At 47.9% G+C, this 18225-nt stretch overlaps 3 protein-coding genes across 3 annotated transcripts in view; all 3 read right to left on the reverse strand.

The window, feature by feature from the left end:
• Positions 1-2850, reverse strand: part of RPS6KC1 (ribosomal protein S6 kinase C1) — a 142389-nt gene extending 139539 nt beyond the window's left edge. Inside the window, exon 1 of the mRNA XM_051616326.1 lies at positions 2844-2850. The gene's annotated coding sequence lies outside the window, so the exon portion shown is untranslated. The remainder of the gene's footprint in view (positions 1-2843) is intronic.
• VASH2 (vasohibin 2) overlaps positions 1-15947 on the reverse strand; it is a 35282-nt gene extending 19335 nt beyond the window's left edge. Inside the window, exons 1-3 of the mRNA XM_051616347.1 lie at positions 15428-15947; positions 10009-10097; positions 7581-7637 (exon numbers count right to left, since the gene is read on the reverse strand). Coding sequence (XP_051472307.1) covers positions 7581-7637; positions 10009-10097; positions 15428-15724 — 443 coding nt within the window. The 5' untranslated portion in view covers positions 15725-15947. The remainder of the gene's footprint in view (positions 1-7580; positions 7638-10008; positions 10098-15427) is intronic.
• The window catches only part of FLVCR1 (FLVCR heme transporter 1), a 29328-nt gene continuing 21181 nt past the window's right edge, over positions 10079-18225 (reverse strand). The window contains exon 13 of the transcript XR_007889188.1: positions 10079-10097. The gene's annotated coding sequence lies outside the window, so the exon portion shown is untranslated. The remainder of the gene's footprint in view (positions 10098-18225) is intronic.

An 18225-nucleotide genomic window follows, 5' to 3' on the forward strand; every position in this document is an offset into this window, starting at 1 on the left:
TCTGGACTCCTGTTTTTAGAGTAGAGTTATCTGGTAGGAACACCACTTCGATGAAAAAGAAGCAACCAAATCTCAGCTTAGCTGAGAAAGCTGTTGTGCCAGACTGACATCACACCATGAACCCACTAGGTACCCTACCCCCTTCCACAGGCAGATCCTGAAATCCCAGACTTAAAAAAAAATATATACTGAAAGGAAATAAAAAAGGCCAGAAAAGTCATATTCAGTGACATACCAAAAAAAAGGAAGCTAAAAAACAAACCAAAGGATGACTTCTATTTTGAAGTCTTCTCTATCTGTATTCTTACCCTGAGAAGAGCTTTGTAAACCAATCTCTAAGGAAGCAGGAAATTAAGTGATAAAAGTATTTGTATTAGAGAAGATGTTGAAAATATGCATTTGAAATCATTAGTTTGTTTTTCCCACTTTCTAATTCGCCTACCTCGTGCATTTTAAACCTTGTATTGAGTGCAAATGGCAATACAGCTTCCACCACTATTCTAGTCCGTCACAGCCATTCCATGTCCCATCTATCCAAGTTAGAAATTGTCTTTTCATTTGTAAACATCTGTTCCTTACACTGCCAGCAGTACAGAAGACAAATTAGAGTTAGCTTGCTTCCTACATGCTCGTAACCAGTCACAGAAACCCCACTACTGGAAGCAGGGAGCAGCTTCAGCAAGGGTGCACAATGGAGCCCCTTTATCCCCCACAGTGGTGCCTCAGTGCTGGATGCAACAGCAGCAGCTACAAAGCCCCATTTTCATCCAGGGAAGTATTACATGCAGATGATGTATGGGAGGTACCCACAAACAAGATGACCCACTGAATTTCCTATCTTCTAACTTCAGGGAGGGGAAAAAAACAAAACAACCACAAGGTCACAGTTGATTATGAATGTTTACCAGAGATTAAAAAAGCCCAAGTTGTAAAACTATTTAGCTTCAAGCCACTTAGTGTAATGTATGCATGCAACACAGCCCAAAGGACAGGGTCAGCATCTCCTCCTCAGGTCCACACCTATGTTGACCCTGCTGCCAGCAGGTAAACACAGTAACTGTGCTGGAGCTGCCTTGTCACCACACACAGCATCAGGTCTCCTAAAGCCTGCTTTTATAAGCTCACTGCTGTCATGATTTCAAGGTGTTGTCAGCATGGAGATAACATTAATGGCTCCATAGCCAAAGGGGAAGTCTTTAAAGTAACTGGCCTAAATGAGCAACCAAATTACTACCAACTTACACATCACAGCAACACTCACACTAAGCTGTTTTTAACACATATGCTGTTTGCAAGTCACATAGGCACTGGTTCTGAAGTGCAGCTCTCCAGGACACTGTATGGTTATTAAAACAGATTTAAATCAATCAGGAGAGCCATTTTGCTTGCTTAAAGACATACCCCACTAGTGCACAGGGATCACAGCTGTCCCTCCTGAGGCTAGTGGCAGCCCTCCCTTCACTTTACATAGCTGGGCTCAGGAGACCCCAGGAAGACCTCCTGTCCCACCTCCTGCTCAAATCACCCAGGTCTGGGAGCTGCAGCTGGTGCTCAGTGGGCCACCCAGGACTCGGTGGCTCAGAGACAGCCATGGCCTCCAGACCAAGAGGGCAATGAGGATCTGTGCATGAGGAGCGTTGCTCAGCAGGCATCGATGATCAGCGAATGGGCAACCATCTGCACCTACAGGGCAGATTCTGTTGCCACACACATTTATCCCAGAGTCCTGGGGAATACTCTGCAAACAGTTTGCTTTTCCTCTGCATTAGCAACAGAGACCACGGGGTCTATGCACATGCCCCAATTCAATTACCAGAGAGTCATTCCACTTTTCACAAGTTTCAGATGAAGTGTGGCCTTAAACCCCACATCTGCACTGGAAGCAGAGCCTTTGGAGAATGCTAAAGCCAGCGCTCTGCCCAAAGTGGCATAAGCCAAATCTAAATTGCTCCTCACAGATAATTTTCCAACCTACTTTTAATAAGTGGTTTCTCAAAGGCTCAGGAACCCACCAGTTAATCTATCCTATACTTAACCTTGCATCTAAGAAGGTCACCTAATGTTTAAACCAAATATTTCCTTTTCTGCAATTTAAATAAAAATTTATTTCTGCTATCCACAGCGAGCATGGAGATCATGCATTATGTCTCCTCTTGCAACTCAGGTTTTTATACATGACAGGCTGTAATCTACCCTCTCTTCTGTAAACATGAGAAAGCAGACAGATTTATGTTTTCCCTTTTCAGCCCCCCATCTTTCTCTCACTCCAAATCTTCCCTTAGGTCATATTTTCTAGACCTTGGGCAATGTTTGTTGCTTTATTTTTGGACTCTCTTCAACTGACTCACATTTCATAGTCTTTCAGCTGAGCCCACCACCACAACACAATTAAACCAATTTCCTTCTGAACTCAACTTTCAGTATATTTTTGCAACCAACCCAGTGTGCTGTTAGTTGTTTGTTGTTTTTTTCCAGTTAAACCCACCAGTATTTCTCTTTTCTTTTTAAGATCTGCTCCTTCTGTGTAAAACTAGCCTTTCTTTCTCCATTGTGTATTCCCACAGCTGGCTATTCCCAAATCCCTTCTCTATAATTGCCCTTACTCATACACCTACTGTTTATTTCAGCCGAGCTCTCTCTTACCCTTCAAGATCACTCTGAATCCCAATGTTGCCTTGCAAAGCCCTGTCACCTTGTCCAGCCTGGACCACTAAGCACATTTATTAGCAAACAATTAGTCTTATCCATACCATTAATGAAAAAAAAACATTTACCTGAGGCAGACTGCACACCTCACCCAACAAACTCTGCTAGGCAAGAGCAAACAGTTGGCTAAGTACCACCTTCTGCATGCTGCTTTTTACCAGGTTGGGTCCTTAGTCAAAACAGTTTCATTTAGACTAGAGGTCCCTGCCTTATCTGGAGGCAGCCAAAAGCCAGACTAAAGCAAAGAATCATCACAAGTACAGCTTCTTCCTGATTGACAAAAGCTCTTGCACACTTACAGAAGGAAATTATCATAAACAAACCACGCCAAACTAAATTCATGTTGCCTATCTCTTACCGCCTTGTTATGTTCCAGACACTCATTTGCCCTAGCATTTTTCCTGAGGCTGCAGATAAACTCAAATAGTTCCTAGACTTATCTTTTCTCTCTTTTTTAATTTTTTTTTTAAAGGCTAGTATCTTTGTCCTCCTCAGTTTCCAACAAGAGCAACCATCCTCCCCACACCCTCTAACAGAAGTATTAATGATTTGGAGATTGTTTTTCAGTTCTCTAAGAGAGCATCCAGCTCATTTGAAAACAACTAATTACAAGTGCTTTGACTTGTCCTTTCCCTATTTTCTTTCACTCCTGAAATTTTACCATGCTGTGTCAGATGTTAATTGTGACCAGAAAGTCTACACCATTAAATTTTTCAATTTAATTTAAGGAAGGGGAAAAGAATTAAAAACCAGCATCAAGCATTTTGATTCCCTGCCTGAGGAGGGTTTGTTTAAAAGATTTTATTTAAATCCTTCCAATTATCTGAACAGACTCCACATATATGATAATGTAAAGCAGTAGTTTTCCATATTATGTCATAGTTAGCTGGGAACTAGCCCAAAGCCACCCTCTCTACAGACCCCAGTGAGTTCAGAGGCAGCCTATCTCTTCCAGTAACCTGGGAGAGACCACTACAGTCAAAAATAAGCATCATGCAGCTTCCCTCTTTGTGGCATTTACACCACTGTCTGCCAGGCAGATCTCTATCCCAGACCACAGTGAACACTTCTGCCTCTGACAGGGCTGCACACTCCTCCCTCGAGATCTAGTCCTTGGCAGATGGTGATATTTCCTTGTACATTGACTCAAATTATAACGCTTTCAGGAGCCCACTTGGATTATCTCCCTTGCTTTCTGCAGTAAGAGAAGGCCCACAGAGGAGATGATTTTGAATCTTTTGGATGCTTCCTATTAAAAACGGCGACAACTGCAGTAATCTCAGGGGAAACACAAATTTCTTTTGCTCCCAGATTTTTCCCTGGGATACCCAATATCATATACAAGTTCGAAAAAGGTTCAAAAGTTTTATCATACCCAGTGAATCTCACCAGCTTGCACCCATCACACTGGAGTCACTCCAGAAATGACCATGCTCATTAGGAGAAGTTGCACATTACCTTCACCAGAAAGACTCCTACAGACTTCAATAAAATGTGCCTTAGTGAGATTTTCCAACACGTTTTCCACAAAGTCCTTCCCTTGGCCCCTGTACTTGCATGAGGTCCATAAAATCTCCCTCTCCCAAGTTTTTCTAAGGCTCCTGGCAGTTTTATTCTTCCCAGTGAAGCCAACAGAGAAGCAAAAGGCACCAATATGAGTAAAAGGAGATAAAACAGCAGAGCAGCTACTGCTCTCATGAATCTTCTCAAAACCAGTTTGTTTCAAAAAAGCAAAAGCACTTCTACCACATGCCGAACATAGCACCGTATCTGTAACATTCTCCCTTTGTGCAAAAGGGAAGCAGATGGTCAAATGCCTTCTGCAGTCTATTGTCTGGAAATGGTACGAGCCCCTTTTTCTTTAGAGCCCCATCAGAGTTCCTTAATAACATGGTGTATTGAAACAGTATTATTTTCCATCCCCCCTCTGTTATTTGGTTGCATCGTTCCCACGTGACTGCTTCTATCACGCTCTTTTATTGCCATTGATTACCCTTTATATCTGCAGTCACTGAATGTCTCTCCATCTTCACAGAGCAGCTTCTGAGCTGTGATTTCTGAAAGCCCCCAGAACCTACACAAACAGCAGTTTTTGCTTCATTCATAGGTCCCACCAATCAGCTGACACTTAACTGGAAGGAACAGCACAATTCCACACCTATCTACAACCTCCCTAGACACTTGGTAGAGGAGGACAAAGATATTTGCTCCTCATTGTGGCTCATGCCTGCATTCTAAAATGAAGCTTGCAGGCAGTTTATTGCTCCTTGCAAAGCCAGTAATAAAAGTTTGTTGGCATTGAAGTCAGAGACATTACTAGATGCCCACCCCATGTCAGGATACCAGTATATTCCACTAGCAAAGCACTCCTATGGTGAATGTAGCAAGACATGTAAATCTGGATTTTGTGCGAGTACAGCGAATCCAGGCAAGGTAAGATGCATTCCCAGACACAGTTTGCCAGTATAACAGGAACACAACACACAGTTTGCAGGATCACATCTCTGCCGCCCCAACTCACACAGCTATGTCAACAGAAATCTAACATTTTCAAGTGTTATCTGTAGTCTAGACAAATCCATGGGGTGTCTGGCAGTCTAGAAGCAAGCCGACAGCTAACAGTGGGTTTTTCTTAAGAGAAATTGTTATTACTGAATTGTAGCAAGCCTGTGTCCCTTAATGTTATAAGTTCCTATAGATAATTTATGCTTCTCCCTAAGCGCAACCAGGCATTTTTATTTTCCCAGGCATCACACTGATGCTAATGGTAAATCTCTATAATATCTAGTCCTCTCTCCATAATAGAAAAACTCATTAATATGCCCCAGCTGCTTTAGGACATTTCCACATGAATTTATGAATATTCAATTTCCATCTAGTGCTCAGTTTCTTTGTGTCCGGCCACTGCTCTGTTGAAGAGAGCCTGCCAAAGATCACATCATACTTGCATTAGCTTTGAGCCCTCATATTATGAAATAAGCAATATGTTTAGCAGCAATAAATTACAGCTCTGGGAACAGCCTCAGCTTCCAAGAGCCAGCAGCAACTGGAGGTGCTCAGCATCTTGCCTGATTAACTTGCAAATATAATTTGTCCTGCAACAAGGCCTTTCATACCACAGAACTTGCTCAGGGCAGAGCTTGTCACCTCAGTACAAGACACTTGTTGCCACACTGAAAGCACATCTATTCTAAAGTGGAACACACCTTCCAGCAAAAAACTCGCAGGTGTGGGTGACTTTTCAGGTCTGGCCTGGCAGCAGAACAAATCACCAAGGACAACTGCCAGAGAAGATATCCTCAGCTGGTATGAGAAGGAAATTAAAGACTTTAGGGATACCTCCTACCATTACAGGATGATCAACACATTATTCCCCTTCTCAAAGCTGGAGAAACCAAGACAAGGCAAGCATTCAAGCCCTGCTGCAGTATGGCAGGTTCTGGGCAGCTACATGTGCTCCTAACAGCTCCACTAGTCCTAGCACTTCCATCCAACATGTCAAGGATCAAAGCAACAGAGGCCTTAGACTTAACACTGTGCAAGTCCAGCTCACCAGGCACAACTGTGCCTGGTGAGCTGGCAGGAGATGCCTCAAGGGCTTGGACCATATCCAGGGGCGCTCTCCTTAACTCCGCAGAAGTTCTGACACCATATACCAAGACACTCACAGAAGTCCACTCCGCAACAGGACAAGGAGCCAGTCACAAGTTCCCAAGCAAACAATAAGACAGGTAAATAGAGGAAATATTGAACCACCTAGCAGAGAATCCAAAGCCACAGGTACATCGCCAGCTGTGAGCACTATATTGGCTCCCTTCCAGGAAAGAATACCATCGTCATAAGCCAGACTTTCATCCAGCCTTTCAAGTGGTGATTGCTGAGCCCAATTAATTTTCATCCTTCACTTCCTTGAATAAAAGTAATGGAACAAACTTAAAAGTGATTGACTGGCCTGAAAATTGGTTTAAGCTTCTGCAAACCCATCTATCACTGAATTCACCAGGATTCTTCTAAACTAGTTCCAACAGTGCAGTGAACATTACAAAGAGAAAGGAAGCAGGAAAGATTGATGTCAGCAAGACAAAAATATGAAGCACAGAACTGGAATGGGAAATGGAATTCACAGTGATGGACCATTAGATTAATAACAGATGGCTAGGGAGAGCTAGAGACAGGCCAGTCTACAGGAGTAATTATATTCTGCTTATCTAAATATCACCCTGAAATAAAAGCGTAACACTGCCAACATCACTTTGCATCTTAACCTCCTCATTTACTGGGTCCTATCATGCTTGCACTACACAACGGATCACCAACCAGCACAAGCCCACCAACATGGAAGGAACAGCAAGATGTGTGGCAACAGGAGATGCACAACCAGGACAGACTGTCTGTCCCTCCCTCCAGGGGAAAGGACTGTGTCAGAGACTTCAAAATTCCAGCAGCATTTTGCATAGCTGATCTCTTCCTACCATCAGCAAAGGGTATTACAGCACAACCAGAATATCAGGACTCCATATAGTTTCCACTAGAACAACCCAGTCCTCCCAGCCCAACACCAAGAAGCAAGAACTGAGAGTTTTCCCAGCCCTGCGCATTCAGCTTTGACCTGCAGCTATGCAGCTCTCATGCAGCTGCTGAGCAAGACCAGCCCTTCTACAGGCTGGCCCTCAATAGGTTAATTTACCACCTGGCATCAAGCTGGGACCTCCTTGCAAAGGCAGCAACACACACAGTTTTGGCCCTGTCAGAGGAGCTGTACATGGAGAAAATTACCTTCTCATGCCATGGTGCCACAGTGCCTAAAAAGCCTAAGGTGATCCAGCTGGCACGATGTGAGATGAGGGCACTAGACCACTTCCAGAGACACTTACCCACTTAAAGGTCTGTTTTTTCTAATCTCAAAGAACTGTGTTCCTGTGTGATTGTATCTGAATTTCGTCTGTTAAAGGAAAGTATCTTGAACAGTCAAACAATAAAATTACAACATTCAAAAGGTGAATTTCAGTTCCAATTTCCTGTTGAAACATAAAACAACCAGTAAAAGTCACTGATTATCAGCAGAGATGAAACCCAGGCATGTGAAATTAGGCCATTATTTAACTTGTTTTATATGACATAGTAACTGGCATCAGGAGGAGAGTCAAGCAAAAAGGCTGTTTGTCTAAAACAACACAAACTTGGCATTTGAGGGTTCTGAGCTCTTTTTTCCTCTAGGTCCCACTCACTATTAGGTGACAGCTTTGAAAAAAGGCTCCCATTTGGGCAAGAGAAAGCTTTTGTAGTCTTCCCAAACCTATCAATATCATTCACGGTTTCAAAGAACTTATTTCTTTTGCAAGTTTTTACTCAGTCAGCTGCAGAGCTCACATATGACATGTAAACCAAAAGCACATCAGGAACACACATTTACATTAAGAAAATAAAAAGAATTCTCTAAAACATACAGTGCATTTGAAATGGAAATAACCAGCAAAGTGCAACTCAAGAACATCAGTTAACGCCATGAGCACAGGAGAAAAGTTCACAGCAAAGGATGCCAACAGTCACCCATCAACCAAACCTCAGCAACGCTTGCCTAGGAGTGCAGCACACACTTGCCTACCATGCAGCAGCAGCATCACCAAAAGCAGCCTCTTCCCTGCTCCTTGCACATAGCTGTTCAAGCAGTAACGTAGTAAATCACATTAGGAAACTGACCTATCCAGTAAAACAAAAAAACACCAAAAATGACCAAACACCACCAACAAAAATAAAATAAAAAAAGATAATAATCACACCACCCACTTACTTTTGCTAGGTTATTTTTTCAGCTGAATCCATTCCCCAGCCTAGTTCCCAACATAGCCACGAGAACATTCGTATCAGCAAAATTGTGGTGGTGATACCTGGGCAGAAACAGGTGACCCCATGGAGGCAAAGGGTACCTTGTGAGCTATAAACAGCACAGCTGCTTGACATATAACCATGATCTAAGTAAAAAACTCCAGCTCACACCAGGATGCTTGAACTGATTTCAATTAGAATTCACAGTTCTCCAGAAACAAGGTCTTGCTTCCCTCTTGCCTTCAAAACCTAATTCATGAGGCCCTTTCAGAGTGCTCCCAACAAAGCAAACAGCCTTTCAGCCCTGACAGGAAGCCCAGACCCTGTTTCCCAGCCCACTTCAAAGCTTTTCTGACAACAGATCCAAACTCTGTGCCTAAGGCCTGCTCCTGCTAGATAGAAACACACAAGATTTCAAGACCTCTGGGGGGTGGAAAAATTATATATATAACTTTTGGAGCTCTGTGTGACACGGTCTCCTCTCCAGCACAATCCCACCAAGCCGTGAGCCTCTTGTCCTGCCCAAGTGGCCGACATGCAGCAGAGAAAAGAGCCAGCCCCTGCAGAGCAGGCTGGCCCCAGCCTCCCTCCCCATAGCAGCTGCTGCAACTCTAACTCGGGCTGCCACCTTTATCCCAGCCACTGCTCTCCAGCACGCTAACCATGCCTGCTATTTTTGGATGCTCTTACAGCTGCCACCCATATCCTTTTCTTAATCCTTCCCAGGACTTTACATTCATTCCTCACCCTCACTGCTTACACACACACACACACACAGAGAGGTTAGAAACAAGGAAAACAGAAAAGCAGTAACTGGGCCAGCAACCCCCTCCTCTGACATTACATCCACAATGGAAACAGGCAGGTGCTAGGCATGGGGCAGTGACAGGGAGGCTGTCTAGGTGTGTACATCTCTGATGAATTCTCCCAAGCAGAGAAAGACATCTGGAAAGGCAGATTCCTTTAGCCAGTTCCTGTACCACAAGAAAGGCAGTCCACTCCAGGATCAGGACAGCTGCTTGTACTCCTCACCCTAATGACAAACACCCCCTGCAAGCTGAGCACATAGGCAGTCCTCAGGGAGCCCACAGGGGCTTGCCAGGGTGGAGGGAGGAATGGTTTGCCACAATGCTGGCTCTCCCTTAGTTACTTTACAATGAGATGCCATATTACAGCTCTAGGCATCACAATCCAATCATAACAACATTTTAAACCAACTTAAAAATAAGCAGTTCTACTCCCACCAATGTCACTTCAGTTAAATTCCTCAATATCATTTAACGTTAATTACACCTCCCAAAGGATTGCTATGACAAGTTCAGTGCTGCAGGTGCTACCACAAATCCTTAGAGGCATCCTTTAACCCACAAATGATCCCAAGCCTCTGTGACTAGCTAGTGCTTCTGTAAACCCTGTTAATTCATGCTGGGCACATGCCAGCCTGCTTTTTGGAGACCACATGCTGAAGAAGGATACTGCAGCATCTTCATGTAGGTCTGTATTGCCTGGAGCCATTCTGGGATCGACATGGAGAGCTTGTAGTTTGGCACTGGTGGCACTGAGGGCTGGACACAGAAAAAGATAAAGAGATTAGACAGTTACTGCTCCCTGCAGAGCAGATAAGTGATTTACTTGGGCAGCAGCATGCGCTTAGTGCAATGCAATGCAGCAGCACAGATGGCTCAAGCCCCACGTGAACTCAAGCATCGTGCAAAGTCATCCTGCTGATATCAGGGCTACCCATGTACTGAGCCAGACCCATGCCTGCCAGCACAGGGAGGCCAGGGCAACCCTCTGTTACAGCAGGCTGCTTGTCTCGGCCACCACCATCCCTCAAACATTGCCCTACATGGGCAGGCAGTCCAGTGCAAACGGTGAATGCTTCCCATTTCTCCCCTCTAACACAGACAGTTCAGACAAGCAGAGTCCCAGCACTGGTACCTAACACATCCCTGAGAAGCCATTTAGAGTCTAATTTTGGTTTCCTCTACCATGAGGGAAAGATAAAAGGAGACAAGGACCCTGAGCTATGTAACTTCCCATCTGTCATGTGTCAGCAGCACACTTGCTAGGCAGGGAGCACATGGTATCTAGACCACCTGGAACCCAGATATTTGATTATATTAAGGCACTTAAAGATATAGACTGGCAGCATAAAGGGATTTTTCCAAAATCCCATAAGACATCTGCTTGTGCCTAAGAACGTTAAGAAGCCAGGTGCTCAATCCATATTTAATCCCCACCTCTATGTGGCTCCTGAGCCTGTAACCACACAGGAAAGGGGCTAGGGCCCTGTCTCAGGATCCCTTATTTTAGGGGTGAGACTGCAAAACATGAGGTCAGCATGTGTTGAAATGAGCAGCAGGGCTAAAAAAAGTTAGCACAAAATTCTCACAAACACAATCATAGAACCAGTTTATTAAATATTAATGCAAACCCAAATTCAGGAACCAGCAACTTGGGCAGCCAACCTCTCGCATGGCTGCAATCACCAGGCACAGCTTCAGGCCTTCAGCATGACTGCAACTCTTGTGGATGGCTGCAATCACCTTGCATGGCTCCAATACTCATGCACAGCTGCAATCTTCGTGCACCTCTGCAACCACGGTGTGATGTCCTTGCAATAGTTTGAAGACCATAAAGTGAAATATCACTACTCAAAAATTAAACACTCCAAGTCAACAATTACTGATAAGAAAAACAGTATCAGGTGGTGCGGGGCCATCTCTACCACAGACTTCCCTCTCCAATCCTCCACTACAATGGAGGGATTGTGTGTTTGCTTTCAGAGAGTGAACAGCAATTATCCCAAGACGATCTAGGCCAGCATTTACTATGTGTAGCTAGTTATTACAGTCAAATAGTAAATACATCTCAGAGAAGGGAAAAAACCCCAAAACAGAGACTCCTACAATGCTGGCACACAGAAATGTATTTTAAGTGGCAAGGAGACAGATGGCCAGGCCTCCAGCACCACAGGGAAGACAACCATACACACACACACACACACACAGGTATTCTCTCCAAAGAAGAGGGAGTTGCAAACAAGGTTCATTAACATTTCTTAATCACAATTTCCACACCCAAACTCTTTATTAGAGGCAATTTTTTTGGTTTCACAAGTTCCTCCCACCCCCAGCCCTTTTGGTCTGGATGAATTATTCATTGTCCCTCCTGGCACTTCAGGCAGGCCCACTCTCAACACACCAGACAAGGATCGAGTTCCAGGAGCACTGAGCAGCTGAAAGAGGGAATCAGATCTTTCCAGCTGTAGTCATTCCTGCTCCAATATAACCAGTCGTCTTCTTCAAACATAAAGGAACTCCACGTGTATACACTGCACATACACAACATGACATGCCAAGGCAATGGGAGGCCTGGCCACTGCCTGGCAGCCAGGAGGATAGCACCCCCTTCCCCATAAAATGGAGCCCCGTGCCTTCACCCAGCTGTGGGGCAGGACAAATCCCATAGGGACCACACAAGCACAGAGGGACACAGCCCTTGCTGTAACGCACAGTGGCAACCCTCACCACAGGGGTTAGGTTTGGACCTCCAAAAGAGGTGTTTCCCTGTCTCCAAGGTGGAGGATGAGCACGTCAGCCCACCAGGGCACGCACGCTAAGGTAAAGACAACCAGGGTTTTCCCAATGGCTGATGCGTATCCCATCAAGTTACAGTTACCTCAGCTGCACTGACAAGCCACAAGACACAAGTCCCTCCAGATCATGAACAATGAGGGAGAAGCAGCCACTGTTCTTCCCCTTTGCAGGATGGCACAGTATTCTTTTTCCAGTGCTGGATGGCATTTCAACCAGGCCAGGCAGCAGGAGAGCCAACTGCTGCTCCCACTGCCTCCCAACAATACCCTTTTTTTTTTTTTTTCCCAAAAAATCCCTTCCCTGGCCACAGAAGCACTGGTCCTGAGCAGCCAGCCAGCACAGAACAGAAGCCAGGTCTGCATGATACAACATGTGAAGGAAAGCACAACGTTGTGCCTGAGGCTGTATCCCTTCAGCTACACCCATTGCACATACCACTGCTGCAGACAGAAGCCAGGGAAAGTTTGCACCAGGATGCTAGAGCCACTGAGAAGAAATGCACACACAGCACTAAAGATCATGAATGTATAAAGCGAGTGAAATTCAGACACCAGGTAGATAAAAGGAACTTAACCCTAGTATCATTCTTTCCAGGCAGTGGCGGCTTCAGAGACAGCAGAGCTGCAGAAGTGCAAGACCCTGTGGTAGTGTTGGAGACCATCATCCCATGGCTGGAAATGTTGTAGTCTCAGTTCAACGCAGACATCCTGTGTGAAACTCATCTTGCCTGAGTCAACTGTGTCTTGTTTAAAGGCCAGAAAGCCATCTTCTGCTAGCTCACCCTGCAAGTATGCTGTTACTTAGCTCAAATGAAGCTGGCAGGCTAGAGCCCTCGAGGTTGGTGAGAGGTTTAATTCATTAACATTTGCAAGCACCTCCAAGATCACAGACCATGTAAAGCACTTGCAGCACAGCCCTTCCAAACTGGGAGCCTGCACCCTTCCCAGCGGGTGCTCAAAAGCTCAAGCCAAAAGCCAGAGGGGAGAGAGGTACAACAAAGGGATCCCTCAGGTTCCAAAACTGCACCCCTTGCAGACAAGACAGCTTTTCACAAGAACTCTTCCTCCTGGGAGAGATGCAGCCCTGCACCCCTGCAGTTTGTATTTGTTGCAGTAAGGACAACCTCGCTGATACAGTAAGAAGCTACTTAGCACCCTGCATACATGATTTCTAAAACTAATACCAAGATGATTAGATCAATCAAGTGGAGCTTCTTGGTGAGGGGATGAAAACTCTCTTCCATCAACAGGGATTAAGAACAGATCAGATGGAAAAATGGAACAGTTGCACATACCACTCGCTCAGCCTCCATCAACTACCAATACAAGTGGATTACAAGCCATCTTCTCACAGACACAAGCTTCTCTTGTCACTCCAGATCAGAACTACTTGGTCTTTCACAGGGTGCCACATACAGTGTCACAAGTTTTTTTAGAAAGTTGTACCATCATTTAAGGAACAACTCTCCACTCGCATTCCTATTCTGACCCAGAAATTACCATCACAACTTTAGCAACCCACCACTACTTTGTAGCAAACCAACCTGCTCCTACTCTTCATTTGCCCACCTGAGCTGTGTTGACCTTAATCAGGACCAGGTGGTCCTCAAACTGTCCTCTAACCCCAGAGGTCCCAGGCTTAGCCAGCAAGAGCTTATTAATCACAGAGGATGCCAGGTCCTTCTGCCCTTGAATAAGTTAATCCCTGTGACAGGCAGTTTGCTGCAGGAACTCAAGGCAACTCTTCTACAGCAGCCTCCACTGATCAGGAATTAGTAACCAATACCAAATGATTTAGCAAAGCAGATTTGAAAACATTTTTCCTGCTACCCAGCTTCAGCACATGCCACACCAAGTCAGTCTCATGCTTCAGCACTGAGGAAGAAGCCACAGGCAATGCTTTCCCGGACACTCCAGCAGGCAGCATCCCGGCACGTTGGAGCCACTACAACGCCTCTCGCCAGATGCTTTGTCAGTCACTAGGGGTATCACCAGTAAAAGTCACACGCTTTAGAGCTAGGAAGGGAAGGAAATCAAGTCCAGCCTGTGCTTTGCCATCTCATAACACCAAACAGATCCACAGGCCATTTAGACTAGTGTAAGGTTGTCACACTGCTGAAGCCAGAAGTTTTCCCCTCTCCCTGCTCCTTCATTTCTACCCCAAGTGCTTGTGCAAGTTTGAGATGAATCACACCAGGCAACAGCAAATAAACCCAGCAAAACCAGATTCTTTCTTCTTTAGCCAGATCTATTCCCCCATCCAAACAAAGGCTGGTGTCAGCACAAGGGAAGCAGGGGAACAGGGAAAGGTATTTTGCCCCTTTTGCTCTTATGCTGAGCTAAACATTGCAGAAGAGAGATGAAAAGCCCTTTCAGCCTTCATCTTATTTGCCAAGCCCCTTTGCCAGATGACCCTACACTACACTTTCACCTTCTCCATGCACAGGATTTTTCTTTGCTACCCCACATAAAGAAGAAGCACACGTACCACTGACAGCCAGGACTGTGACAACTCGAGCCTGACCATCTCACCCCAGCTTGCAAAGGGCTACGAATCAACGCTGACTTCAGCGGTCAGCTCAGATTAATGCGGCTTGGTGGGAGGAGAGAGTCAAGCTCAAAGTCTGCCAAAGCCAACACTGTTAGAGGCACTGTGAACGGTAATACAGCACAGTGCCGAGAAGCCTTGGAACATCAGCAGACAACACCACTTTCTTTGCTGGCTGCAGGAAAAAGAAAAGATTCGGGTCAGGCCAAGCCGTTTGGAGCTTGTACCGAGGAACATAAAAGACAAAAGCGCCTGGAATCTTTCCATGTACTGGAAACGAAGTGTCTGAGTTTTAAATCCCTTACTACATGTAAGGAGCAAGGCTGTCTTTTAGGAAACGCTTGTGTTCCAAAGAGCTGAGAAAAAATGTGCTTTGAACTGCACAAAGCACTTCATTCAGTCCCTGAAGACTTGTTTCAGTTCTCGTTCACCGCTTTTTCATCCCCAAGATAAAACAGCGATTTTCTTCCTACTTCCTTCCCAAGACCCCAGCTCCCACGCACCCCACCGCACACACCCCTGCACCCCGTTTCATGAGCTTTCAAGCAGCAGACGCTCCAGCTTTCCCCCCGCAGCGGGCAGGGGCCAAGAACACTCATTCCCAGCGCCGAGGCGTGACACCCTCCCGCCCTGCCCCCGAGCCTCCCCGTCGGCTCGATGCCCACAACACCCTGGATGTCTGGCCTTGGCCTTTGTCGCACCTTTTCTTGTCGTAACAGGGGGGGGGCACGGGGACCTCGCCTTACCCGAGCCAGGCGGGCTGCGCTCCGGATGGCCGCCGCCACGGCGCCGCCGTCGGGGTGCACCCGCTCCACGTGCCCCCACATCCGCTCCCAGGTCTGCCCGTCCATGGGGAAACCGCTCTTGTTCACCAGGAACAGCGACCCGCCGTCCCGCTGCTCCTCCTCCTCCGAGCCGCCGCCGCTCCCGCCGCCGCCGCCCGCCGCCCGCGGCTGGGCGCTCCGCGACCGGCCCCCCGCCTTGCCGACCGCTGCACGGCGGGTGCTCCCGGGGCCGCCGCCGCCTGCTGCCGCGCCCGTCATGGCCCCGCGGCCATGCCCGAGCCCGGGGGCGCGGCGGGAACCGCTGTCAGGAGGTGCCCGGCGGCCGCGCCGCCGCACAGGCCCCCCCCCCTCTCTATCTGTATTGAATCTATGTGCGTATTACGTGCGTGCGGGGAACACCCTTCCCTAGCGGAGGCCGCCCGCCCGCCCCACGGCACGGCAGCTCGCTCGTCCCGGACGCCCTGTCCCGGCTCCGGCCCCGGCTCCGGCCCCAGCCGCGCTGGGGGCGCGCCCCGCGCCGCGCTCCATGCCGCCCCGCTACCGCGCTCCCGGCCGCCCGCCCGCGGCGCGCTCCTATTGGCGGCCGCAACAAAGAGGGGCGGGGCTCAGCGGGTGGGACGAGCTCTGACTGGCGGAGACGCTGGCGGGGGCGCCCCCTAGCGGGCGGCCCGGCTCCGCCCAGGCAGGCGGCGGCGGAGCCTCCGCGCCCGCTCAGCCCCTCCGCGCCCGCCCAGCCCCTCCGCCCGCAGCCGCCCGGCGTGTCCCGGCTGCCGCTGGGTGAGGGGCGCCTAAAGAACAGACCCTTCATCCAAAAGAACTTGGGCTGCTCCTTTCTTCCGAAGAGATGGAGGGTTCATTGTTAATCATCGAGTGTTGCGGTGCTGGCAGCGAGATCCCAGCATGAAGCCGGAGGCTGCTGAGAAAGGCTAAAAGATTCTACTGCCCGGTGGGCAAAGGAGCGCTCCGGACCTGGGGGAGTCCCATCCCAGGGGTGAATGGCTGCGGTCTCACTGCAGCCTCCCGTTGCTATGGATGGCTCACAGGTGGTGCTTGTCCTCCAGGGAAATAAGATGTCCCTGTATGATCTCCCGCGGTCCCTTTCAACCCTTAACACTCCAGGATTCTGTGACAGTAGTGGGAGCACTGGGTGCCCGACCCCCGAGTAGGAGGGAGTGTAGTCGCAGTGCAGCTTCTCCCCGAGTGTCCTGCTGCCCCACAGCCTGCCAGAGGGCCGGGTGAGTGTTCTGTGGCACAAATCACAGCCAGTTACTCTGACGTATGCTCAGCAGCAATGTCCTGCCTCAATCCCCCTGCAGCAGTCAGGGGTACCCACCTAACACGTCTGCATGCACTGCTACCACTACAGAAACAATGGCATATGGTCCTCCTGCTCATGCCTGGTGTGATGGAGCTGTGGACGAGAGCAACAGGGAACCCATCTCTACCCCAGGGCTTCACACAGCCACATTGGTGGCCTTGCTGCACCTCCTGGGCAGATGACTCCCAGGCTGCTGCTACCATCTCCACCACTTGGCTCAGTTTTTTGTTTATTTCCATGCTTGGAGGGGTTTATTTAGCTCTTTATGTCAAGCACAACAGTGTCAACCTAATGCAAGTCCTAGAGCTAGAGGTGACCCCCCCATCAGAAATAAATAACAGTCTGAAAAATGTTGTTCCATCCCCTGTCTATGCACGTGGATACCACCAACAGTCCCAACTCCCCTGCTCCCAGCCAGGCTGGGCACATACCTGTGCATCTCCTCAGCAGCTGCAAGTACTGATTTTCATCTCTTGCCAGAAATAAATCTCTCCAGTGCCCTAATCAGCTTCCTGAAGGCTCTCAGGAGCCACGGGTGCGTTTTGAGGTGCTAATCACTCTCCACAGGAGTTGATGTCTCCGTGAGTCCTACCAGTAATCTTCCCTGCTGCATCCTGGCCACGTGGAATACCTGAATCTCATCAGGAGGTTTAATGTAAGGCAGACTGGAGAAAGGCTGTTCCATCAGCTAGAGCAAGCCAAGGGCTTCAGTTTGCACAGCTTGCACAGCTTGCCCAGTGTCAGCTTTCAGCCCGGGAGACTTCGGTCTAGGGAAGCCCCTGAGCTGAATACGGGCGCTCAGTGTGTAAACGGTGGCAAAACCTGGGGGAGAATGGTTTTAGAGCTGCTGTGAAGTCTTCACCTGCTCCACTATAACCTGCATTTCCCTAATGATCAGGCAAACATTGCAACTGGAGAGCAAATGTGCCCCAACGCTGGCCAGAGGTAATCTGCAGGACCCCCCTTGCTGTGTTTTGGAGGCAGATCCCAGGGGAAGTGCTATCCCTTTCTCCTTCTGGAGTGCAGATAAGGCTACACATCAGCAAGATGTGAGAACCCTGAGATGAGCTCCAGATGGGAGCTGATGAAGCACTGAGACCAGGAGAGGAAGCAGATAGCTGCAGCCACAGAGGAGAGGGCTTTCAGGGAGCAGAGGGAGGCTCAGACAAGGCAGTGTTGAGGGAAGGGAGGCTGAGAAAGTCTGCAAGCTCGCTGGAGCAGAGCCAGGGGAAAGCTTGAAAATCATTCAGACCTGGATCTTAGGATTAATGGGACTGTGCAGGTTGCAACAGCCACGTGTGAGCAGCTCAGGGGCACGTTGCACGTGACAGTCTGGAGTGCTGGGACTGTACAGCAGGAAGTCATCATCAAGGATGGTGATGCACCAGCTGGCAGTCATCTTTGTCCCAGGGCCTTGTTCACTGTTGGAACAGGCAGCCTT

Source organism: Apus apus, chromosome 3 (genome assembly GCF_020740795.1).
Source record: "Apus apus isolate bApuApu2 chromosome 3, bApuApu2.pri.cur, whole genome shotgun sequence".
Taxonomy (NCBI): domain Eukaryota; kingdom Metazoa; phylum Chordata; class Aves; order Apodiformes; family Apodidae; genus Apus; species Apus apus.